Source organism: Otolemur garnettii, unplaced genomic scaffold, assembly GCF_000181295.1.
Source record: "Otolemur garnettii isolate 467f Iridium unplaced genomic scaffold, OtoGar3 scaffold00117, whole genome shotgun sequence".
Classification (NCBI taxonomy): domain Eukaryota; kingdom Metazoa; phylum Chordata; class Mammalia; order Primates; family Galagidae; genus Otolemur; species Otolemur garnettii.
Window position 1 is genome coordinate 1,857,705 of NW_003852512.1, and position 25,598 is coordinate 1,883,302.

Sequence of the window (25,598 nt, forward strand, 5' to 3'; positions counted from 1 at the left end):
CCGGGCTGGGGATTCGAACCCGCCACCTTAGGTGTACGTGGCTGGCGCCTTAGCCGGTTGAGCTATAGGCGCCGAGCCACTACTGCAGGTTTGAAGAGAAGTGGCAAGCGAGCCTTCACTGCACCCAGGGCAGACACAATAGAACTAATGCCACGAAATATCTACCATCTTTTCCTTTTCAGGAGAAAATACATAATTTATAATGGCTGGTTTGCTCACGATGAGACTTTATTGGACTGACACTTGCCATTGCAATAGATTTTCATAGAGTAACTTAACTACATAATATTAAACATATGTTTTAAGAAATGACTCTCTCTGGCTAAATGTGAACTGATTTGTTTTACCACGATGTTGCTTACCACATCGGAATTAAAAGAACATAAAATCAATCAAATAAGAAAAATATGATAAAAATAAGAAAAGTAAGAAAAAATAAGCGTAAAACCAGGAATATATATTAAGAAAATACTATATCAATGAAAGAGTGATAGTTGAAAAAACCCAATTTGTATTCTTGTTTCACTCACTTAAAATAGTTAAAAAATAATGCCAAGAAAACTGCTTGTCTTTAAGGAATAAAAGAATCAATTTGGATGGGTTCTTGGACTTCTTGCTATGTCAGTTTAATTGTTAAACCTTCTTTTTCATGATGGCTTATGCCCCACAAATGCCTCAGTGGGGAAGCTGAGCTCACTAGCTTCTGGTCACTCTTGGCATCAGTAGAGTTAAGCCCCCACTGACTTGCTATCTCCTTTGAGATACTTGACAATACTTACTTTTGGTTCACTTACCTCTCTTTATATCAAATTGCCTAAACATAGATTCTTGTTTGTCAGGCTATGTTCTTTAAAGGTCTTTCAATGTCATTGGTACACAGAAATCCCATGCCTATCAGTCACAGTTATAAGGCAACCAAAGCAAAAGCTATGCATATGTAGGAATGGAAGAGCAAAACCAACTATATGATTTATAGCCCCATAGTAAGAAATGGAGCCTTGCTTTATGTGCTTTTGTGTGTATGTGTGTGAGATAGAGAGCTATGCACCTTTTAAATTATTACATACAATGTGATCTTGATGAGTTTGGCATATTGCTGTTAATAAGAGACAGCACACGAGTTGTTGTTTTTTAAAATTCTTTCTTTTCAGGAAACACTTGTGAACGCTGGACTCAAAGTATCTCTTCTCTGATTTGCACCTGGAGGAGAGGTTAAAAATAGATGGGGGAAAAATTTGCCTGGATGAGGCTCATTGGTACCTAACCGTGAACTTTCCTTCAACAGTGCCCACACACCCATTTTTCTGATATACTTTGGAAAATAGGGTAGATAAGATCCCAACACTAATACGTACATAAAATATATGGAAAATTTTTTTTAACTGATCATCATGTACTAAAACCTATTATTTGATTATAGTGAAACTCTCCAGTTATACTCAGCTGTTTCAAATAGAATGGTATACATAAATTAACAACTAGGATTCACTATAAAACTTTAATATCACAACAGTAATATAGCATTTTGCCAAACTGTGAGTACCATTCAGTATGGTTTATTCAACCTCAGTACCAACAGAGCTTCCTTCAAGAGGAATTAAAAGTGACTTCCTCTTGAGGTCACAGCTTGGCCATTAGCCCAGGAAGCATTTCTAAAAGGTGTGAAACTCATTACTCTTCACATTGAGACCCCTGTCAATGGCTTTGGTGTCTGTAGCAATGCACCTCTAAGAAAGTCGCAGAATGCTTATTAGCATTCAGAGCACTTTTCTTGGCTGTATTCTCAGCCTGTGATAGAAATATTACTAGGAAATTATCAAAGTTTGAGGGAAATTCAGTAGAAATTGGGAAAAACAGAGAATGAATCGCAAAAACTTAGTGTTTTAGCCTCACGGAACATTTAATAGATCTGCAGAAATCTACAAATTGTAAGAAAATACCAATCATTATCACTGAAGAGAAAGTAGACTATTGGTGAGATGATGTTTTTATTACTCTAAATAAATAAAAACCTATGTATTTAAAGATTAGGTAACATTTTGGGATCACTTTCCCTCAATAATTAGAAATAAAATTGACATTATTTTTGATGCATTTCCTTTTTAGGTTCCCCATGATGGTCTCTGATTTGATCTTTAATTAAGCCATGGTTAAAAATAAAGCACTAAAAGAAATCCCTTTACTAACCTGTGGAGGTATCTCAGTGTTAAAATCCTATTAGTCTCAGAGTTATCAGAGTGTGTGTGGATGGGACAGCAGGAGTGAAAGCTCGTAGTGATGAATTTTCCTGGTATGAACCACTCCTCTCTTTGGGGCTGAGACCGATTCTTAAGAGTAGAGATAACATGCTATTTCAGGATCAGCATGTGGGAGAGTAAATTTTCTGTGGGAAAAAAAGTAATAAAACCCAAAGGACAGCCATAAATCTACCTAGATTACCATGGAGATGACATTTGGATCGTTCTTCAGATGGTGTTCAGATGGTGTCAACATTATTTGCTCTAGCTGACTATTTTAGATATTTTTCATGTTCAACTTCCTTTTGGTTAACCTGTGTAAACAGGATTATGTAGTGCAAGTATATTTTGCATTCACTCCAGGACTTAGCAGGGATTATTTGTTTAAAAGCAAATAGAAAGAACACAGTGTTGACAACAAGCTGGCATATACTATTTATTTTGCAGTCACTTACTATAAGTACTGTCCTCATCTCTGGTGCCATCAATGGTTCCATCTGCTTGCAGCTGCAAGTGGAAGCCTTGTCGACTGTACAGTTTGGTAACTATACCCTTAAGCTGAGGCTCTGCAAAGAGAACAATGGTTTGGATCAATTAATAAATTGTCCACGTGTAATTGAAAAGACGCAGAATTTAAAATTCTAATTTCATTTACAAATTTGGGTTAAAAAGGTCAAACTACACTTTTAAAGAGTCACTTGGAGAAAAGAAAACAAGGAAACTCCAAGTTTCAGAATGAATCTCCAGAACGAAGAAGTATTTGATTTCTACCTGCAGACAGGAGGAAGCCCTGAAGCTTCTACAGTTTGAGAAGCCTTTCCTTTGGCTTACAGAGTAGTAGTCTCACTGAGTCTCTGGAATGGGTTGGCAAATGACATGTTCTGTCTTTTCACAATGTACCACTTTTCATGTGAAACGAAAAGAAGAGACACAAAGATGATTAACTTAGAGTCATTTGCCAGCCAGGTACCAAAAACCCACCAGCAAAGATCTCTTTCAGAATTACCACAATTTGGATAAATAATCCCCTCTATTCTAAGAGGTTGAAAATGCATAAACAACTTAGAATCCCATCAAATGTTCTTCATTTGGAAAATCGAGGCTTTGATACAAGAAAGGGAGGGGGAGCTAAAACAACCATCACTATACCCTATTATATTAATTATCATTACAGCTAATGGGTGTGAAAGAACAGGGCTTTTGTTCATGAAGATGAAAAAAATTAGTGCAGACTTATTTTCAAATTTAGTATTAAAAATGTGATTATCAAAAATATGAGATCTTAATTAAAATGATTTTTAATTATGAATCACCATAGATTACTCAAGTGCCTAATTTACCAATAATGGCCATATTATCCAAAATTTGCTTTAACTGAATACAGACACCTGCTCTGAAATAATATTTATATGATTATTCACGCCACATAATCATGCTTTGCAATCACTTAAGCCTTTTAAAAAGAACCCTAATTTACAGCTAATGCATTAAAAACTTTGTGCAAACAGAAAACGTAGATCTGCGTTTCCATCCCAGGGTGTATAGAAGACATAAGTAAAGAAAAAACAGATCAATCACTAAGTCTGATTTTCTACACCACTTATGTGGTAAAAAGTAGAAAACAGTGTAAAAGATTCATTTTGTTAAGATTGGCAAATAAGCAGCACATTCGCCTGAAGGTTTACCCTGACGCAACCTGACACCTAGAGCTCTAGAGCTGTCTGAATTTCCCCTCACAGGAATATCTCGCTACTCCTATCACTGAAAAGATTCAAAAGGACCCACGATTCTGGCTATGAGTTTAAACGAAGTTCCCCCTTCAAGCCCACATTTTAGTAGTCGTTAACCACAGTTTTACTAGTCTAAACAATCACTAAACTCTTTGCCGCAAGATTCTAGAAACCGCCCCCCCCCGCGCTGCGCGCATCGCCCCAGCAAACATTTCAAAGCTGCACCACAAGTCAAGCCTGTCCCGAAAAGCTTAAAAGTAATCAAAGAAACGCAATGCCTAGACAGCAGAAGCCCGCATCCCCTGAGGGTGGAAAGCTGGAGGGGAAGGGTCTGACAGGCAGAGATAAAGGCTGGAGAGGGATTCCCTGGGAAGGGGGCCGGGCAATGGTGTCTGCCCAGCCCTGAGCCTGCAGTTTCCACGCCACGCACATCATAGCTCTGTCTAGGTCACGCCTGTCCAGAGCCCACCAGACGTGTACGCATGTGACATGTCTGAAGCTGAGGGCGCGCCGCTTGGGCAGGGGATGCCCCCAGGCTTTGCGCGGGTCCCAGGGCAGTTGCAATGCAGCAAGCCTATTACTGTTACGAAGGAGGTAAGAAAGCAATCGCCTTCCCACGCACGCACACCAGCTAGGTGGCCTCATCCGCACAAGAGGGGCCACCGACGAAGTCACCTATGCTTACATTCCCGCCCCCCCCCCACCGTGCCCCTCCACTCTCGTAAAGTTTGGGAAAAAATTAAAAAAAAAAAAAAACAACAAAACAAAACTAAAGCCCCTTCCCACCTGGTCTTCTTCTGCGCCTCTTCTTGGAGCCGAAGAGTTTGACCCGGGAAAAGACATTTAACTTGTTTTTGTCGCAGCTGGTCTTGCCTTTGCTGGGGCTGCTGACACACTTGCAGGCGTTGGATTTCTCGCGCTCGCGGGCTTGTCTCTTCTGACGGATCAGAGAGCTGGCGATAGCCGCCGCCATGGCCACGACGCCCACCACCACCACTTCTTTTGCTGCCCCTCTGTGGGTTCTCCTCCTCCTTCTCCGCTGCTCGTCCGCTGTCTCGAGCCTTCGCCGCCTTGGTCTCCTTAGCCTGCGTTCGCCCGGGCTTCTCCGCACTCGGGCTTCAGCCGAGGAGGGGGCTCAGCATGCCGTCCGAGCTCCCCCGGCGGTGGTCGGGCTCCGGCGCGGGCCGCTGGCTGCCGGGGTCCGAGTCGACGCCACAGCCCCGGGCCGGGATCGCGGGCGAGACTGGCAGGCGGAGGCAGAGCTGCGCGGCTGCGTATGCTCGGCCCCTGCGCCCCCGAGGACACTGTGCAAGTCCAAGTGGTTCGGGTCGGAGTTTGGCGGCACCCCCGCCCTGTGCCGCGCGGAGGGGGCCGGAGAGGGAGGCGGGCGGAGGGAAGGAGCGCGGGCGGGAGAGGCCGGGAGCGCGGGCGGCCGGAGGGAGGCGGGAGGGGGAAGTGCGCGGGGGAGCGCGCCCTCGCCCTGGCCCCGCCGAGTCTTCCACTAGTCCTTGCAACTTCTTGGCCTGATAATCGGGAAAAGTTGGCCCGTGCCAGCTTTCCGGCAGGGATCAAACAGGTAATGGCCTCGCATCTTCGCTGTTGCTGCTGCTCTGGGCGCGGCACAGTCGCAGCACAGGAATTCAGTCGCCGCAGGCACCCTCCGGAACCGCGCGGCTGCTTCTCTGCAGCCCCCTCCCGCGGCGGCCCCTCCCTCCCGAGCAGCCGAGCCCACTGCTGCCGGCCGCCCCCACCCGCCCCACCCCCCCAAGTCCCCAGCCGTCCGGTCGGGCTAACACCTGTAGGGGCTTAGGTACTGCCCCATCGCCCAAACCTTTCTTTCTCCTCGGCTTTCCCCGAAAGGAGCTTTGGGAGGAAACAGTGATGGAGGCGGCACGAGGATGAGGTAGTTGGGTGGAAGGAGCGGGGGTTTGCTCGGCGATGGGGGATGGCGGGGTGGGGGTGTTTCCTTAGTGTTCCAGCTGGCTAGATTGTGCCCGCTATAGAGCCTCAGGAAGTTCGCCAGACCCTTGCCGAAGGCTCGGACTCATCCCACCCACCCCCCAAAACACCACCCTGCTGAGGTATTTTGCATGGCAACACTTGTAGCCATTTGGGAGAGGAGACCAGGGTTCCCAGACGGGCTCAGCCCCCGCGGCAGCAGCAGCAGCGGGCACTGCAGAGCTGCGCCCGCACACCACGCTGCCACCCAGTGGTTTTTGCTGACTTTTCATTTCATGCCGATTTGTGCGGCCGGACCCCCGGGTTTTTTTTTCTATGCACCCTCATCTGTTCGTTTGGGTTTGGGATACAAGCAGAGAGCTGGGGTCTTGTAACATAAGCGGTACAGTATCTGGGGAATGCATAGCTCTGCCTCTTTAAGCGCTGGCCCATCTCCAATCTCCTAACTTCTGTTTTTCAGGCAACCTCCCTTCCTCCAATTCATGAATCTAGTCTGGCTCTTTGCTGTCCTCACTCTATTCAAAGTTCTGTCCTCTCTCTGTGGTCTGTTTTATTCTGGAAGAGAAAAAAGAAGGGGTTTTGAGGCCACAATTGCAGCAAAGAGAATGGTCCGTCCACATCCCTACCTTCAAACAGACACAATTGTTTTACTATTTTACTTGATTTCTGAGACTAAAAAGGAAGCCCTACATAGTAAGGCTGCTCTATCTTGGAACTGCCACTACACTGTCTTTATTGGACTCCTACACTTCCCCCTCTCCATCTTTTCAGAACTGATGTAGATGCAAAACCAAATGCTCAGCTTAGCCCCAGATTTCAACCCCTTTTTCTTGTCTGGCCTCCCAACAAGCTCAGACTAAGCAGTGCTGAAACAATTTCTGGTGCCTTAGCGCATCATAGCGGAATCACCTGATCCTTCCTTATATTTCATTGCTTCACAGGGCAAGCTGCTGCTACCCCTCCTCCACTTCTCCTTAATCTTGAAATATCTCTTGCTCCATCAGAAGCACTGTTGTATCTCTTAAGGCAGGCTGGGATGAAGGTTGTGGGGGCTGAAATGGGTAGTTACAGGAGAATGGTGCCACAGGGTCTGAAATTTTGTGTCTACTCATTTTTGCTTTTGGCTTTCCCAAAGGGAAAAGAAGGACAAAATAGAAAAGAGTTTTAGCACCTCCAGTCAATTCTAGTAACCACTTTAAACTTTCATGGGGGAAAATACCTGATCTGCTCCCACTGGACCTTCAAAACCTGGAAAATTGGGACAGAGTCTTGTTCACCATTATATTCCCATTCACTGGCACAATTCCTGTCCCATGGCTATGCCCACTACAAGTTTGCTGCAAATAATTGATGCATGACTGACTTATATAGATTATGAAGGATAACAAGGTATTTCCCAGCTCAGAATAAAATTGGCTAAATTTTAGGCACTCAGAAGGGAAATGATCTCAGCAAAAGAGGGGTCCCAAGAAGCTTTGACCAGGGCCAAATATTTAGAGGAGGTAAGGAACTTAAGAGGTCCCTATTTTTACCTCTGCATTTTTTTTTTTTTTTGAGGCAGTCTCACTATGTCACCCTTGGTGGAATGCTGTGGCATCACAGCTCATGGCAACCTCAAACTCTTGGGCTTAAGCAAGAGTTTGCTTCATTGCCTCAACCTCTCAAGTAGCTGGGACTACAGGCACCTGCCACCATGCCTGGCACTATTTTTTGGTTGCAGTTGTCATTGTTGTTTAGCAGGCGTGGCTGGGCTCGAACCCTCCAGCCCTGGTGTATGTGGCCACCCTACTGACTGAGCTACCAGCGCCGAGTCCCTCTGCAAGTTTTTACCTTCTGCTGAGCACTAACTCCAAAGACTTTTTCCCTTGCTGTTGCTTCTCTCCTGGGACCCTGATCTGGAGCAAACATGAAAAAGCTAAAGAGGGACAAAGATCTAATTCAGGAAAGGGACAGACCTTGGGAAGAATGAGGGTTGGTATTGGGAAAATGAAAAGGGCTTTCCCACGAGTTCTCGCTGTTTGCTCCTGCAAACATCATTATAGAGTATTTTTAGGATGCCTATAAAATAACTGGGATGGCCACACTGGTGGCTATTTGAAGTAAACAGATCCCAAGAAGATTTCAGGGATATACAGAGTGGCCATGAAGTTCATTTCAATTTTAAATTGCACACTATTTTAAATTGCACGTGCACTTTATGGCCACTCTATCATAGGGCATGGGGCGGGGGGGCAGTTACCATTACAGAATTGCAAACACAAACATGTAAATATATCCCTCCAGTTTCTAACTCCTATTTACCATTTACAGCTTTTTTTTTTTTTTTTTTTTTGAGACAGAGCCTCAAGCTGTCCCCCTGGGCAGAGTGCCGTGGCATTACAGCTCACAGCAACCTCCAACTCCTGGGCTCCAGCGAGTCTCCTGCCTCCGCCTCCCAAGTAGCTGGGACCACAGGCGCCCGCCACAACGCCCGGCTATTTTTTGGTTGCAGCCGCCATTGTTGTTTGGCGGGTCCGGGCTGGGGATTCGAACCCGCCACCTTAGGTGTACGTGGCTGGCGCCTTAGCCGGTTGAGCTATAGGCGCCGAGCCTACAGCTTTTTTGATAGAGAATTAAACTCTTCGCCATGAGTTCTTAGAACTACTGGGCCATGGGCAGTGCCTGTGGCTCAAAGGAGTAGGGCGCCAGCCCCATAGGCCAGAGGTGGCGGGTTCAAACACAGCCCCGGCCAAAAAAAAAAGAACCACTGGGCCAAAGCTGACAACTGGATGATTCTACAGGTGTTTGTGGAAGCCTTTCTTGCCCTAATCCTTATCTCCTTAATTAAATTTTATAATCTAAAAATTTAGGGAAACCAGTCTCTCCCCCTGGCACATGTTCTTGTCAGCTTACAAAAGGTACTTCTGCCTTTTTACATCCCCCTCAAGTCACTGTTCTTCATGGACAGGAAAACACATGGGAAATTAATGATGGAACTGGGAAAGGGGATTTCTAATTCTGTGATCTGTCTGCCTGCACGTCAAGTGCATACTCCATTCTCCTCCACTAGGAGAACTCACAGAGGCCTGTGCCTAGAGGAAAGTTCAATCTGGGGTGGAAAGTGAAAAGAAGACCAGTTTAAATTTGGGTCTATATCATAACGTCCAATCAACTTTACCATTAATAAAAAAGCAGATATTGTCATGCTTTCCTAATGCTTATGTCTCTTCCCCAGGTGCTTAGGAATTCAGAGAAGAGTGTGAATATTACTCTTAAATCAACGGGAACCATGGCAAAGCCCCATCCACTTGAAGAAGGCATAACAAAAGACAGAATTGCACCCAATTCCAGAGAAACATATTTTGCCTTTACTTTCTTCCCTATTGCCACCTTAGACCAATATTATGGCACTTTAACAAAAGGAAGAATAAAGAACTCTCCACTGACACCTGTCTCCAAATGCCTTTTTCTCCTGTCTTGATTTATTCCTAGCAGTTCATACGGTACCCTTGATATGGAACTTGCTGGATCTCCTTTAGATTTTTAGAGTTTCAATTCACTCTGCTTAACCTTAGTGCTTCCAACACCTGTATGCTGGGTGGGTACATTCTCCTTTTTCCTCCCAGACTCCCTCTCTCCCATTTCACTGCCTACCAAGCTTCCTTCTTGACCATGTTCAGAAATAAAGCATTCTTAGCTCCTTTCTCTATCTCGGATCCCAGAGTTCTAGGCTGGCTGACAGGTGGCATATAGGATTAGTCTGCCACTAACTGACTATGTGACCTCAGGTATGTCATTTCTCTATACTACAGGCTTAATTTTCCTATCTTTAATAATGCTTAGACAAGATTGGTGTCTTTCAAATTGTATTCTGCATATGGTGAGAGTATATGGACATAAGTTCCTTCACCAATGTTTGACCCATAGCCATCATCTATTTTAACTATAACCACTTGACTATTTCATCTTCTTATATCATCCATTTTATATACTGGGCCCATTGTACAATTTCTTATGAAAAAAGTTAAAAGATTCTTATAGTTCCTTAAAGCCTTTTTGAGTCTGGGAGTCTATGAATTTTTTACATATGCCCCTTTTCCTTCTATCTCTTTATCTTCCCTTCCTCATACTTGGCATCTCTCCACTCCCTTCCTACCCCACCAGAACATCAATTCTAAACTGGATCTCAAAGAAAAACACAAAAGTCCTTTTGGTTCCACTCCTCATGGTTTCACTTGGGAACCAGGTTTTAACATTCTTTTCAGAGAGAGTTATGTGAGTTATCAGGGCATAGAATGCTGATCGTTCTCCGCCAATCTCTTGGCAGGCCTCAGATGAGCTGTAAGGAAGCCGAGGGGACCTACTCTCAAGAGGCATCTCCAGGAGAAAGACAGAAACCCAAACAGATGTGACTGTGATGAGTAAAAATGAGAGAATTCAGACAGCCTAATCAGAAGCAGCCTCAATCCCTTTTCAGCAGGAAAGAATTGGCTGTCTTTCTGAAACTCTGAAAAGGAGAGATTTCAAACACTTTTCTTCCCTGAAGATAAACTTAATCAAGGCAACTTGCCAGTTTGCTCTCCATCACCACTAACAGTTTATCATAACATCTGCGTGGCCAGTTCCCGGGTCCAAAACTGATGATGAGCTCAAGGGAGGAAAGGGAGACAGGTTCAAGGGCACCAAGGTCAAGCAACATTGGGATAGCCCCATTCACTGGGTAGGGCAGCAAAGAGAATATTTAGGGATGGGGCAGCCAGGCATCACCTTTTTCTTGGTCTACCTAATTATGTACAAAAGTCCAGAGAAACAACTGCATAGAAATACAAATGAGGAGATTAGAGAAAAGCCATTAGAATAGGCTCTAGCCACTTAACTCCAAGGAGGAAGAAAAATGCCATTTAAAGAAATCTTGTTAATGTCACACTAGAATTTCAGGGACAGAAAGAGTGACTACTGTGTTCTGTAGCATATTCTGATACTTTTTTTTAGGTGGCTAATAGTTTTTCCTAGTCAGATCACTGGGGGAGTTGTACTTCACAAACGACACTCTCCAGAACCAATTTTTTAGAAATTGATTGGCTCTCCTGATTTGTATTCAGAAGGAAAATTCAGGACTCTAGCCTTGCAACACACTAGGATGGTGGCTTGGTCTTCATTATGTCCTCCCTCTGAGATCATTCTCTAAATAGTTAAGCTACAGAATTTACTGACGCTACCTCTGATTTATATTTAAAATCAATTGAGAAAACACTGATTAATTCTGATCCTTAAGAAGAAAAATCCTATAACCCACATAAAAATTTCATTGTTCAGTCATAATTTATGAACATTAAAACCATAAAACACCCTGATGGTATTAATCATGCCCATGAATTCAGCTCTTTGCCATTTAATTAGCCATAGAAGCTGTAACATTGAGAGTTCAAGGCCTCTGATTACCTGGTTGGCCATTTAATAAAATCTAGAGAGAAACAGCAGCTTCCTAGGGTGGCGGTTTCTCTCTTGATCATAAGGAGAAAATGCAGGGAAATAAGCTTAAGCTTCAATATGTGGGGATTTAAGTTCTGTACAAGGAAAACATTCTTTTTAGTAAGGATTGTTAAATACAACAGTTGACTACTGATTTTCCTTGTATGAAAGCTTTTGTGAATACAACTAAAACGTTACTTCTCTGGCAAGGTATGTGGATTGATTTCCCTCAAGCCTCTTCAATTCTGTCATAAAACCTACACTACTACTTACATACTCATGAGCTGACACCAAGAAGTGGTCCTCGGGAAAGAGGGAAAGGGCAGCAACCTCATTATCAGGGAGGCTTAAGGTACCGGTACCATCTTATAGGGCAAGTGGAGAGCTAGCGCTTCTGCCTTTGGAAGAGCATACTAGATGAGCCTGGAGCATGTGGAACAAGGCAGCCACATTCATTTCCTCAAGTTTCTTTTGACCAACCTATACAAAACACTTTGTAGAAACAATAAATTTACTGTTAACCAAATGGGTTACTTCAGTGGTGACAGAACCTCCAGAGCCAACAAAAACATCAGGTTCTCCAAGTGAATTCAATTCAGTTTTATTCAATAAGATTTGAAGATCTTAAAGGAACAATTGCTCTTTTATGAACTGACTGGTAGCTAACAAACATAAATGAAGTGTTTCTCCGATGAAACATTTATGGCAGACTACAAATGTGCAAGACTCAGAAGCAAAATATCTGTAACACTAGGTTCATTTCTTGCCCAGTGAACTAAGTAATCTAAATGAAAATTCAGGGAGAAAATGATGGAGGATTTGAAGCAAAAGCAGACAATCCAATTTTTCTGGATCTAAGCTGTTTCAGGCAACAAGGTCAGTGGAAGAAGGTGGCCTAAGCTAAGGATTTGAGGAAGGGAATGCTATGTGTGCAAATGACCTAATGGTCACTGTTACTTAGCATATGAAGGCAGTATTCACAACCAGCACAGGAAAAACTGGATTGATTTCCTACTTGCCAATGGCACTGTTTCTATAAATTTCCTAGCAAGAGTTTCCATTTTGGGGGGGTAGCAGAGAGATAATGGGAAAATATGTCAGTGCTCTCTCAGGATTAAGAGTCTTAACAAATCTCTTCAGAACTGGCCAGGATTTGGGCAGGAGACCCTGCTGAATTTGGAGGCAATATTATCCTCCAGATTCTAAGGAGGTGACAAAGGATAGGTCCGTGACCTGTCTGAGAACTGGACCAAGGCCCTAGATGGTTTTAAAACTCTCTTCTCCGCTTCAGATTTTATTTTATTTTATTTTTTTGGTAACACCGGGGTTAAAAATGGTGATAGCACTCAGTAAATACTATGGTTATAATTGGGCAAGCGACTTAAGTGCTGTAACAAACACTATCTGCTTTAGTCCTTACAAGAACCTGGAAGGCAGGCATTATCATTATTGCCATTGCCATGGTGGGGAAAGTGAGGTCTAGACAATTGAAATTACATAATTATGTTTTCCTGGATAGTAAACAAGTGGTGGTGCCAGTATTTAAACTGAGAATCCTCAGCCAATAAATACAATTTATGTGTACAAGGCCAGCCCTTTAAATACTACTTCTTTCTTCTTTGGCACTGGGTCTGGAATTTGGGTTGCTGAGCAGTGGTGCCTGGATATGCCTATCTCTTGGCTTGGGTGACTGACAAAGATAGAATATAGAATGATTTTCAACTCTGTTTTGTTTTTTTCTTTTAGCAAGTGAATTGCTAAATAAAAAAGAATACATATGACCTGTGCATAGTTATGAGCACAGTTCATAACACATTTAATAATAACTTCTTACAGAAATATATTTAAAGAAAACATTGTGTTCGCACCAAAATTAAATGATTAAAAATCACTGCTTAAGTCTATTCTGAATTTTCCAACCCAAGAAATATTACATTTTGACACAAGGACTTGTCCTGACTCAGGTAATCTGGGGCTTTGGAATACTATGAGACCCAAAGGACACTTACTAGGTCTTTCTCTCCATCACTATTTAGCAGAGAAAAGAAATTAAAGCATTCCCAATTCTCTCAGTTCTTTTCATATAGGGAAAACTGGCTTTGCACACTGTAAGCTTTTTTGTGCCATCTGCTTTCAGCTACAGGAAGTTTGAGTTCAGCCAAAAGAGAGAAAAATATTATACACAGTGTATTCACTTCCAAAGTCAGAATCCCATGACTATCCTTTTGCAATCAGGAGTTTCTCCAATACCCATTCTAACTCATCTGCCCTAACTTTTCCCTTCTGAAAAACAGTTAAAAGTACAATCGACTGATTAAATTTGTTTGGTAAGCTGGGCACAGTGTCCCATACCTGTAATTCTAGCACTCTGGAAGGTGGAGGTGGGTGGATTGCTTGAGCTCAGGAGTTTAAGACCACCCTGAGAAAAGACAGACTCTATTAAAAATGGAAAAACTAGCCTGGCATTGTGGCGGCACCTATAGTCCCAGCTAATTGGGAAGTTGAGGCAAGAGGATTGCTCAAGCCCTCAAGAGTTTGAGGTTGCTGTGAGCTATGATGTCACAGCACTCTACTCAGGGTGACAGAGTGAGACTCTGTCTCAAAAGACAAACACTTAGTAACTTCTCTTACAACCACTGAAGGCCTCAAGCAATTTTAGAAACTGATTTCAAAAAGGGGACCTTGATTCTCACCCAACAATCTAATTTTAGAGAAAAGATCTCAGGCAAGAGATGTTAAATAGCTTTGGTTTCGGGCATTTGTTTATTTGTTCATTCATTCATTTATTCACTCAAGATTTACTGAGAAGTATTTGCTAAGCACTGAGTTGAGACCCAAAGGATATAAAGGTACTAACAGCTGTAATGTATTGAGTGCTAAGACTCCACCCCAGGCACTACTGTAAGTTCAACAAGTCATCACTTAACATTGATAGGGTCTTGGAAACTGTGACTTTAAATGAAACAACATTAAAAAACCATTTTTTTTCCTCATCAATGTTGTAATGAAATGATGTTGAAGAAAATTGTTATTCAAGGACCTGCTGTAGGTCATTTTGCTTAAAGTCACAATGCCCAAGAACTTATTGATGGCTTACTGTATTCTATCCTTGTTTCCTCAATACTTACAACAACCTTAGGCTCTCATCCCTTTTTTTATATATAGATGAAGAAGCTGAGGCATAGAGAGGTTAATGAGTTCATTCATGTTGGAAGAGGTAGAACCAGGATTCTAATCTGTGCAGCCTGACTTCATATCTTGTTTTGTTTATTTGTTTGTTTGTTTGTTTGCAGTTTTTGGCCGGGGCCGGGTTTGAACCCACCACCTTCAGCATATGGGGTCGGTGCCCCACTCCTTTAAGCCACAGGGGCCGCCCTTTTATCTTTCTTTCTTTCTTTCTTTTTTTTTTTTTTTTTTTTGGACAGAGTTTCAAGCTGTTGCCCTGGGTAGAGTACTGTGGCATCATAGCTCACAGCTACCTCCAACTCTTGGGCTCAAGCTGTCCTCTTGTCTCAGTTTTTCTATTTTTAGTAGAGATGGGGGTCTCATTTTTACTCAGGCTGGTTTTGAACTCCTGAGCTCAAGCAATCCATCCACCTTGGCCTCCCAGAGTGCTAGGATTACAGGCATGAGCCACCACGCTGGGCCCATATCCTGTGTTCTTAAAAACTACTTTACTGGCTTTCTAGTGACTGTTCCTGGCCTCAAAATGGAGGAGAAATAAATAAATAAATAAACAAATAAACAAACACGTGTGATAAGCACTGTAAGAGTGATACCAAATGCCTAAAGTCTTCTCAGAGCCCAAAAGAAGCCAGGAGGGCAGGAATTAAGTTCAGCTTCAGAAAAATACAGATCCCTGAAGATGACCTTGGGAGGATGAGAGGAGCTTGGAAGTTGGGGAATGAAATTATGGAAAGTCAGACATTCAAGTTGGATTTAAACTGACTCCTGGAATTGGAATCTTTTCACCAGGACATATTACTTTCCCTCAACTGAAAGAACTGACAACACTTTGGATGGTTATATCCCCACACTTTGAATAAGTTGACAATAAGTTGGTCTAATATGTATTGCAAACACTCTCTAGTGGTGTAGTTTTCTATGAAATGTTGACTACTGGTAGAATAATGAAGCAGTGGGGATTGGGAGAAATCAGCTGTGCTATGTATATATTCTGATGTGAGTTTTTTTTTTCCTGCTTGTAAACTGATAGTCTTCTCTTTTCCACTAATAACATTCAGCACATATTGTCGATGGTGATGTTTAAGTGTACAGTCGTTATTGATTTAAGACTGCCAACAGCAGATGGTTTAATAGAAGTAAATCCCGGGCAGTGCCTGTGGTTCAAAGGAGTAGGGCGTTGGCCCCATTTACCAGAGGTGGCGGGTTCAAACCTGGCCCTGGCCAAAACAAAACAAACAAAAAAAACTGCCCCCCCAAAAAAGAAGTAATCTCGTTAGAAAGATTCCAATCAAAATGAAAATTACATTGGCATGTATGCTACAGTGAGCTAGCCATTCTCCTCCTTAATTAACTGGAATGAGCTTGGAGACCAGAGATTTTCACATAGGCAGTTGTTAAATTTTTTTTTTTATGATGATGGTAAGACTTTAAGCTTACAAATGAATTAAAGATTATGTGCAAATGATTGTCCGTGCCACATAATCCTAGTAATTTCTCTATGTAGATTTCAATATTACTAGAGTGGAATGACTAGGATTTGGCTGAAATTTGAGTACAGTAGAGCCTTCATAGCTGACTACCTCCCTACATTGACTACCTCCCGAAACTGACCCAATTTTCATAGACCAGACACGCACCACACATACGTATCAGTACAGCAGGCCCACTTCCTTAGGTTGACCACCTCCATGTGTTGACCAGTTTGTTACAGTACCTTGGTGGTCAATTTACAGAGGTTCTACTATATATCAAAAGCATGTTCAAAATATTCCTACTCACTGTATTCCTCTTCAATTGTTAATTGTTCTTCAATTTTGGAAGTACAGCTCTGCATCCAGTGCCTGTATTTAGATTTCTTTCTTTTTCATATTGCGTTATTTCTAAAATACGAATTACCCTGTTTCTTGTCACCACTGACTCTTCCTGTGGTGGTTTATTTCTCTTCTTGGTCAGTAAGTCTTACTGTGCGGTTACCTTCAGCAGAGAGCTGATTTCTATAGAAATCCCACAGAAACCAGAGGTAGCATATAATCTGCCTAAATAGTTTTGTTTTCTTTCTCTGCCAGCACTCTGTGTCTCACTGGTTATAGATCAGTTTTTATTACAATTTCCTAACATACATTAGTGGTATAAACTCAGGGTGGGTTCTCTCAGCCTACGATGGAATCCCACCTATATTCTGTATCTCTAGGTCCTTATTTGTCATGCACAAGGTAGGACTTCTTGGCTCCTGGCTTTATGAAGTAAACTTGGGGCTTTGTATCAGGGCAGTGGCTTTCCCATGTTTCCCTGAAAATAAGACACTGTCTTATATTTATTTTTTCTCAATAAGACACACTAGGGCTTATTTTCAGGGGATGTCCTCCTCTCCACACCAAAATGCATGGCGTGGCTATGCAGATACGCTGCATACCCATGGCCATCACTAGGTCTTATTATCGGGATAGGGCTTACGTTTAACAAATGCATAGAAATCCTGCTAGAGCTTATTTTGGGGGTAGGTCTTATTTTCGGGGAAACACGGTAATTTCAGCTCCAGGGTAAATACTCAGTGCTGCAATTCTTGATGGCTGTTTTGCTTCAACAGCTTACTGGATTTTGCTTTGAATCTGCATTGCTTCTTTGTTTCTATCACTTGAAGACTTTCCTCTTTCACTTCTGAATTCTGTTGTGTATTGTGAAAGACTTAAGGTAATATGTTACACACTATTTCTGTGTTTTTGTGGAAGGCTGGGTAAGCACAAGCAATTCCTCAGTTCAACATACTGACTAGAAGTCCCCATTCTTTACCTTTACCATAGCACCAAAACTTTTGTTGCTACCGTCATCAATAACCTCCTTATGTCATATCCAATGGCTGGTTATCAGTAATTACTTTACACAACCTTTCAGCAGCATTTGATACTATTAACCATTCTCTTTTTAATACACAAATCTCCTGTCATTGACTTTTTCAACATTCCACTCTCCTCATTTTTGTCACACCTGCATTTGATTGTTCCTCTATCTCCTTTTCCGGTCCCTTTCCCTCTTACTAAGCATTTGAGTCCTTTAGGAGTCTGTTCTATACCCTCTAATTTTCTCCTTCAATCTCTTCTTTCTAGGTGTTTTCTCTACTGACTTCATTCGCTCATTCAACAAATGTTCTTTGAGCAGGTCCTATGTTGCAGGCCGAATGGTAGATATTCAGCAGTGAACTAGGCAGATGTGATCCTACTCCCATGGAAATTATAGAATAATGAAGAGTCAGATAATAAACAATGTAAATGTGGGATTATAAATAGTGATCACTGCTATATAAAAAGGAGGACAGAATGTTGTTTAAGGTTAATATAGAACGAGCTGAGTTTGGAAGGGGAGGGAAAGAGATAGAAGGAGATAACATTTTGCTGGCTATTAAAATATGATATGGACCCAGCCACATGAATAGTGCAGGAGAGAAGTACTATTTATCGGTTATAGCTGCACAAATCTCCATTGCTTTCAGCAGTTCAGAGGGACCAATATAATCATAAACCTGACTTAACTTTCCTTTCACAAGAAGCCAGTTCTAACCTCCATATATGGATAGTTTTACTCCAAATGCCCCTCAGGACCTCAAACTAAACAAATCCAAACCCAAATTCATCTCCTCACAGTGATCTTCTTCTCTTACTCCATGTGATTATGGCTGTTTCTTGCATTGTATTCCTTTCTGGGCACATCCACTATTTCAACCAAGCCAGACACCCGAGCCTTACTCTGAACTCCTCCCTTTCTTCACACTCCACATACAAGGGAGTAGCCAACTACTGTGATTCTATCTTCTTTACATCTCTCAATTTATATTTTTAACATTTTCACCCATTCCTGTTTCATTTCTTGCCTGAATTTCATCATAGATTCCTGTTTTCTCTGCCTCTTCTCTTGCCTGTGCTCAAACTAATCTGCTCACTGGTGCAATTCTAACCTACCTACAAATCTGATCATCCTACACCCTGTTCAGAGGTCTTCAGTGGCTCTTCATCACGTACAAAGCCCTCCATTATCCGGACTTAGATTTCCTTGTCACACTTCCTTCCTGCCACTCTCTCTGACACACTGTATTTCAGACATACCAAAGTATTTCCTTTCTCTACAACACTCCCCTCCCACCTTTTAGCCACTCCAACTGCTGTATCCCTGAAAATTCCATTCTGTCCCACCCTGCAAATTTTTCAAGATTTATTTGAGGCATAATCCCCTCTGGAAAACCTTCTCCAACTGCCACCATGCAAAGTCTTTTCTGCTCCATAGCCCCTATACATATACTTGTACTATAGGGATTATGACAACTATGTGATTAATTTCTATCTACTTGTCATTCACACTAAACAGTAAGCTCTCTGAGACAGGGATTGGGACTTCATCTCTGGATCTCCACATCTGGATAAAATAGGGGCTCAATAAATGACAGCTTAATGAATAAATGAATTATCTCTCTCTTTCCCTTTGGAAAGCAGGCAGGAGGCATCTGAAGCAATGAAGTGCAGGACAGATCCATTTTGATTGAGTAGGTTCATGTACAAAAACATTTTAGAGCTGACAGGACTTAGGCCATGTTTTAACAACAAATAGAAACAATGTTCGTTTATTAAAGTACAAGTAAGAAACTACTGGCTTCTTGTGAAAGAGAAAGTTAGATCAGGTTAGTAATTGTAGTGGTCCACATTTTAGCCATAGTCTAATATTTAAATACCTCTTTACAAGCGTACAACATTTTAAGGTTTTATGGAGCCTTTTTATGACCATTTCCTCATTTGATCTGCACGGAAACTGATAGAGTAGACAGAGTAGGTTTCAATTGACTCTATTTTACAAACCAGAAAATTGAGTCCCTCCAAAAGGTCATGGTTTGCCTAACATCCCACAACTAATTTATTCCAAAGAAGAAAGGAGGTGGCTTACAGAAAAGGTGCAAAAATAAAATTGAAAAACAGAGAAAAGATAGTAAAGGAGGCCAGCAGGGCTTCAAACCCAGGGTTGCTAACTCTCGGTCTCACTTCCTTTCTGCCCCATTAGGCCGCTTCCAAAAGCTTTTGAACTGCCAGGTGGTGACTGGCAGATGTCTTGTTGCCATTCATTATAAAAAAAAAAAAAAGCAGCAACAATTTGACCTCACAAAGCAAGTAACCCAGTATCTATTTGAATAATCACCCATCAAATATAAGCACTGAAAATTAAATCCAAACTTGAATTACAGCAATTATCCTGCTTAGACTAGAAATCTAATCAACCCAGAGACAGCAGCAAGACAAAATGAGCTGAGACCACACAGAAAATTGGTCCGTGAAAAGGGCAGGGGCCTGGGTTTGTTGCTCAGAGCTACATATATATTTCAAAAGGTGACTCTGTTTCTGAGGTAAACTAACTCAATTTTGATCACATTACCTTTTATGGATGTCTACCTGCCAGATTTTGATGAAAGTTGAAACAATAAAGTGGCTTTACTTGGATCCTATGCCTCAACCAGAATCACAGTTACCACTTTCCTAAGTGTGCTCCTGAAATTGAAAATGATAATACCTATAAAACCTCTCAAGGGCTGACATTTCCAAGTCTCTTTTCTAGCACAAACAAAATTAGAAAATGAAAAATATAACCTTTCTCATTCTGCAGTTTCTTTACAGGATATAAAATTGAAAAGTAGTGTATGTTTCAGAATGATGACCAACTGGCAGTAATAATAATGATGAAACTAATAGCGGCTAACATTTTTCAAGAATGTGGGCCAGGCATTGTTCTAAATACTTTACATATGGGGTGGCCATAAATTTAAAATAGTTGTCTACTAACTAAATTACTAACCTGATTTAACTTTCTCTTTCACAAGAAGCCAGCAGTCTCTTGCCTGTACTTTAATAACTGAACATTGTTTCCATTTGTTTTTGTTGTTGTTGTTTGTTTGGTTTTTGGTTGCAGTTTTTGGCTGGGGCCAGGTTTGAACTCAACACCTCTGATATATGGGGCCGGCACCCTACTCCTTGAGCCACAGGCACCACCCTCTATTTATAATTAAAACACGGCCTAATAAAAATAGTTGTCTATTTTAAATTGCACATGAATTTTATGGGCACTATGTATGTTAACTTATCTAAATTCTCACAACAATCCTGTAAGGGAAGAACTATTATTAGCCCCATGCCACAGATAAGAACAACCAGACTCAGTGAGGTTAAAAACATTGCCTAAGGTCACACAGCTAATGAGTGAAGGAAGTAGGATGCTAACCCAGACAATTTTGCTACATACAGATAAGCAAATAATCCTAATTTATGGTTATTTGGTCAGATGGATGGATTATATATTTTATAGATTATTTCTGACCTTTTTCTACTTCTTGCTTTTTTTCTGTTGATAACATCATCAATCTTCCAGTAGGAGAGGCTCAGGGAAAGTAAAGATACTACTAAATTTACAGAAAGTTATAAGAATGTCTTCAGGAAGTGGGAATATTCCTTCCCCCTCAGTTTTTTGCCCTTTATGCTCCGTGCAATGTTTTCTTTTATTTTTTACAGCTTTGAAATCACTTCTTCACATGTACATAGCTAACCCATTGTTGCCATGGAGATTCAGATCAATGCCATAAGCCAGGGCCTAATTTGCACATTCTGCTGATTAGCAGAGGTATTTGCTAATCCCTGCCACACTCTCCCATCCACTACCATGACTAATCCTACCAGTTGGCGATATATGGGATCCATGAACGTTAGAAACCCATCTTCTCAGGTTATTTAATGCTTTGGCTCTGTTCAGTAACAGCTTAATTAAGCCTAAAGCTTTTTTTGTGGGAAAAAAGGGCACAGAAAAATAAATCTTTTAAGAAATTAGTTATCAAGAAGGAAAAGCTAGAATTCACTACTGTTAGGCAGAACAAAGAATATAATAATCCAATATAATATAAATGGTACATTTCATCTTGAGTATTTAGGAAGTGGTCATCCTGATCAAAAGGTGACTATCATTTATTAAAAGCCTTCCCTGTGCTTGTCAATGTGCTAGATAATTCCACATGTGTTAGTTCATTTAATTTTCACCACAATCCTGAGGTAAGGAAATTAAGGCTCAGAGAAGTTGAGTCCTATGTTCAAATTCAGAAAACTAACAATAACACTATGTGGATAAAGCTAGGACCGCCCAAGTCTGTCTGACTCATTCTATACCACTCAAGTGGGACTGACTACATATGGATCTTACTTCCCATACAGTATCTTGATCTTCTGGAGGTCAGAAATAGGGCCGGTAAAGGGAAGCTACAAGGAAACAGATTAGGGCTCATTCTGATGAAGAGCTCATTTCTAACATAAGGCCTATCCAAAAATAGGCAGCATGGACTCTCTTGGGAGGTAATCAATATCCTTTCAATGGAAGTGTTCACAGAGGGGTTGTGGGGTCGCATGGACCTGTATCAATACTTATCTGATGTTGTGGAAGGGATTCTTGCATTTAGTGGATAATTGAATCACATAATTATGGACCCATCTGTCAGAGTCCCCATATAAAGGTCCTGGTCATACAAAGCTGGGTATGTGAAATATACAGACAAAAAGCCAGTCCCCCTTCAGAGAGTCTTAGCAGTGGCTCACAAAAATGAAGGAGTTAGCAAAGAGTTATTTATAGGGCTTTAGAGGCTGAGGTTGGTCATAAGGTAGTTTTAGGGCTGATGTTTATAAGTATGACTCTTAGAAATTCAGGTCAGAATTTGTAAACTAGATGAGTTGCTGGAACAGACAGCGGTCTTATCTTTGGGACTCATGAGCCACATGGAGTTACTGTTAAACAGTTTGAGCTAAAATCAAATAAAATACCAAGAAACTGTCACAGACCAGAGGATACTAAGGAGACATAATGACTAAATGAAATACGCTATACGGGACTGAATCCTGGAATAGAACAAGAGCATTAGTAGAAAAACCGATGAAATCCCAATAAAGTCTAGGGTTTAGTTGCTAGTAATGTACCACTTTTGATTTCTCCGTTTTGACAAATACACCACAGTATATTAACTTTATTGAAAAGTGGATGGAGCCTACATAAAAACTCTCTTTGTGACTTTTCTATAAATCCAAAATTATGCCAAAAAATTTTAAGTTTATTTAAAACAATTTGCATTCAATTTGTCTTGCACATAATGATTTGCTTCAATTTATCTATTTTATGAGTAATAGTTCAATATATTTTATGGGTTGTAGCTTTTGTTATTTCTTACCTTACTCTGGAAAATACCTCAAAGGCCTTCTAATCTGAATATAATTTCTGCTTAATTTGAACAATGGGGAAATAAGTAATATAATTTTGTGAGGTAGGAAAAGATATATCTAAAATAACATCTATTTCTTGATCATTTCCCCCCCAATTTTGTTATTTCCTGAATTAAAGGTACCACCTTAAGTAGACACATAATACTGTGCCAACAGGTCTGTAGGGAGAGCCATGGACACCCTTTGTCTCTGCTGATAGAAAAGCAACACATAAAGGCTAGCAAAGCCCATGATGTGGGGCTCATTTACCAGGGAATTCAACTCCCTGTGCCTAACAACCAGTGCACGAGCAGTCAAAACAGGTGAAGAACAGCTCCTGTACTTCTCACTGAATCAGAAACTGCACCTTTGTTTTCTGCAAGCAGTTCTGTAAGATTGTTCAGCATTGAGACTGCCAGCTCCACACATTATAAATTTTGTCTTTACTTCTTCAGAGAAGCTGGCTTCGGATGGTATTCATGACTGTGGTAGAGGAATGACATTTAGGGCAAAGAGTATTGATAAGATAATGGTTTCTTTCCTAACTAGGGATGTTTGGCATATATTTTACTGATACTTTTACGTGCCCAGGAAGCTTCAAGTTCCTTCCCCTCATCTTCCTGCAAAAATATTGATACTACTGGTAATGGACAAAGAATGACTTTGCATTTGCAAAAGTAAGGACTAGGCATTGTAACAAGGCAATGTCTTCATAGACTTCCACAGAACTTGAAGCAGTAGTTACCTGCATCAAAGAAAAGTGTCATGGGCACTTTTCAAACTGCAGGCTTGATAAAAATAAGCATCCTGGGTTTGAGTTTCCTAACAACTGGTAATAAACTTTAGGAAAGCACCATCTAATCCTGGAATTAATCCAGGATTTAAGCTTCAATTTCCTCACCTACAAAATGAGAGACCTAAATTATATGACAAACAAGGCCTTTGAATTTAATTAGTTCACTACTAATTGAAATACAATATTTATGTGAACTTGTCACACAGCCATTGAACTCAGTTGCTCCATCAAACTGAGAAAAATCATGAAGCACAGGAATCCTGAGCCTGGGGGTAAGCTTCCCACTTAGTACAGGAGATGGTGGACTATGTATAGGGTAGAGGGTTTAAGAGCATGAGCTTTGTAAGTAGGAAATGTAGGTGTGAAACTTGATCCAGTAGTATGTTAGATATGTGACCTCAGAATGCTATTTAACCTCTCTGTTCCTCAATTTCCAGGGTTGTGAAATGAAAATAACTGTAGTATCTACCTTCCCAGGTTATTGTGAAACTAAATGGCTACTATTTGTAAAGAGCTTAGCATGTGCTTGGCATACAGTACACACTCAAGAAATGGTAGTTGTTACTTTGGTTATTATCCCTGTTGATAACACACTTGACCTGTACACACAAAACCAGCCAGAACTTCCCATCTACAGTAGACCAACTGATATGATTACTACTCAGTTGAAGCTTCCAATCTTCTTCCATTTCCCAGTTTGCTATCTGGAATGAAGAAAGAATGATATCATCATTCTTTCACAGTATATCATCACAGAGTATAATGCAATACTTATATCACATTTGCTGTATGCAGCAAACACTGATCCTTTGCATGTATTAATTAATCAAATCCTATTGCTGAAATAGGTAGTATATTATGCATAACTTTTAGAAGATTAAACTGAGGCATAGTAAAGGCTATGTAAAGGCTAAGTAAAGGCTAGTACATATCAGAACCAGGATTTGATCCCAAACAATCTGGCTCCAGAGTCTCTGCTTTTAACACTTTGCTGCTGCTCATACTGGTTAAGTGCCTATCAAGTACCAAGTTTTACAAACCATATCTCTAATCCTTACAATAACTCTACAGAGTATGTATTATGTTTCTCTCAATTTTTTTAAAGATAGAAAGTCATGCTAAGAAAGACTAAGTAACTTGCCTAACATCACAGAGTTAGGGAGGGCTAAGGTCTGGGTCCACCATGTATGTGTATGTTCAGTCCACTCCATACCATTAAGGCACATAGTATGAATGAGATTCCTTTTTTAAAGAAACTCAGAGGTGTTATGGTAGGAAATAAGGCAAGTTTTACTCGGTGTCAAATTTCTACTGGGGTTGGATAACTGCAACAGCAACATTTTCTCTGGGAAATATGCATAGCATCCCTATTAATGAGGCAAGGGAAGCAGTAACCTCCACTGAAGGGCCCCTGCTGCTGGTTCAGGCCCCCCAGGCACTGGGGAGATGTGTAGATTTCTTCAACAAGATTTCCTCTTATATAAAGGGAGAGAGTTACTGAAGCACATAAAGAAAGCTATCATATGAAATTCAAATTTGTTCAACCTTCCTGAGAATGAATGTTAAGTGAACAAAATAACATTCTGACTAAAGCCCATAATCACATCACTTTTTACATGATGAAATACAATGAGATGCACAGAGGAAATAAGTGTGGAACAAATCTACCCTATTTAATTTTATGGGAGAACAGTGCTTCTAGATTTACCCTAGAAGTAAATAAGATACCAAGGAGGCCAATACATTCTTTGTGATCTACTAAGAAAATGTACATAGAAAAATGTGGATTGGGGTGGCGCCAGTGGGTAGGGTGCTGGCCCCATATAACGAGGGTGGGGGGTTCGAACCTGGCCTCAGCCAAACTGCAACAAAAAAATAGCTGAGTGTTGTGGCAGGTGCCTGTAGTCCCAGCTACTTGGGAGGCAGAGGCAAGAGAATCACCTAAGCCCAGGAGTTGGAGGTTCCTGTGAGCTGTGACGCC

General features: G+C 41.2%; 1 protein-coding gene across 5 annotated transcripts in view; it reads right to left on the reverse strand.

Annotated features, from left to right (window-relative positions):
• Positions 1-25,598, reverse strand: part of FGF13 (fibroblast growth factor 13) — a 528,354-nt gene that overhangs the window by 77,815 nt on the left and 424,941 nt on the right. For 4 of the 5 annotated variants that reach the window (XM_012809935.1, XM_012809938.1, XM_012809936.1 and 1 more), the window contains one exon: positions 2,693-2,803. In XM_012809935.1, coding sequence (XP_012665389.1) covers positions 2,693-2,803 — 111 coding nt within the window. Of the gene's footprint in view, positions 1-2,692; positions 2,804-4,753; positions 5,591-25,598 lie in introns of those variants that run through there. The other variant, XM_003797479.2, reaches the window with a different exon arrangement.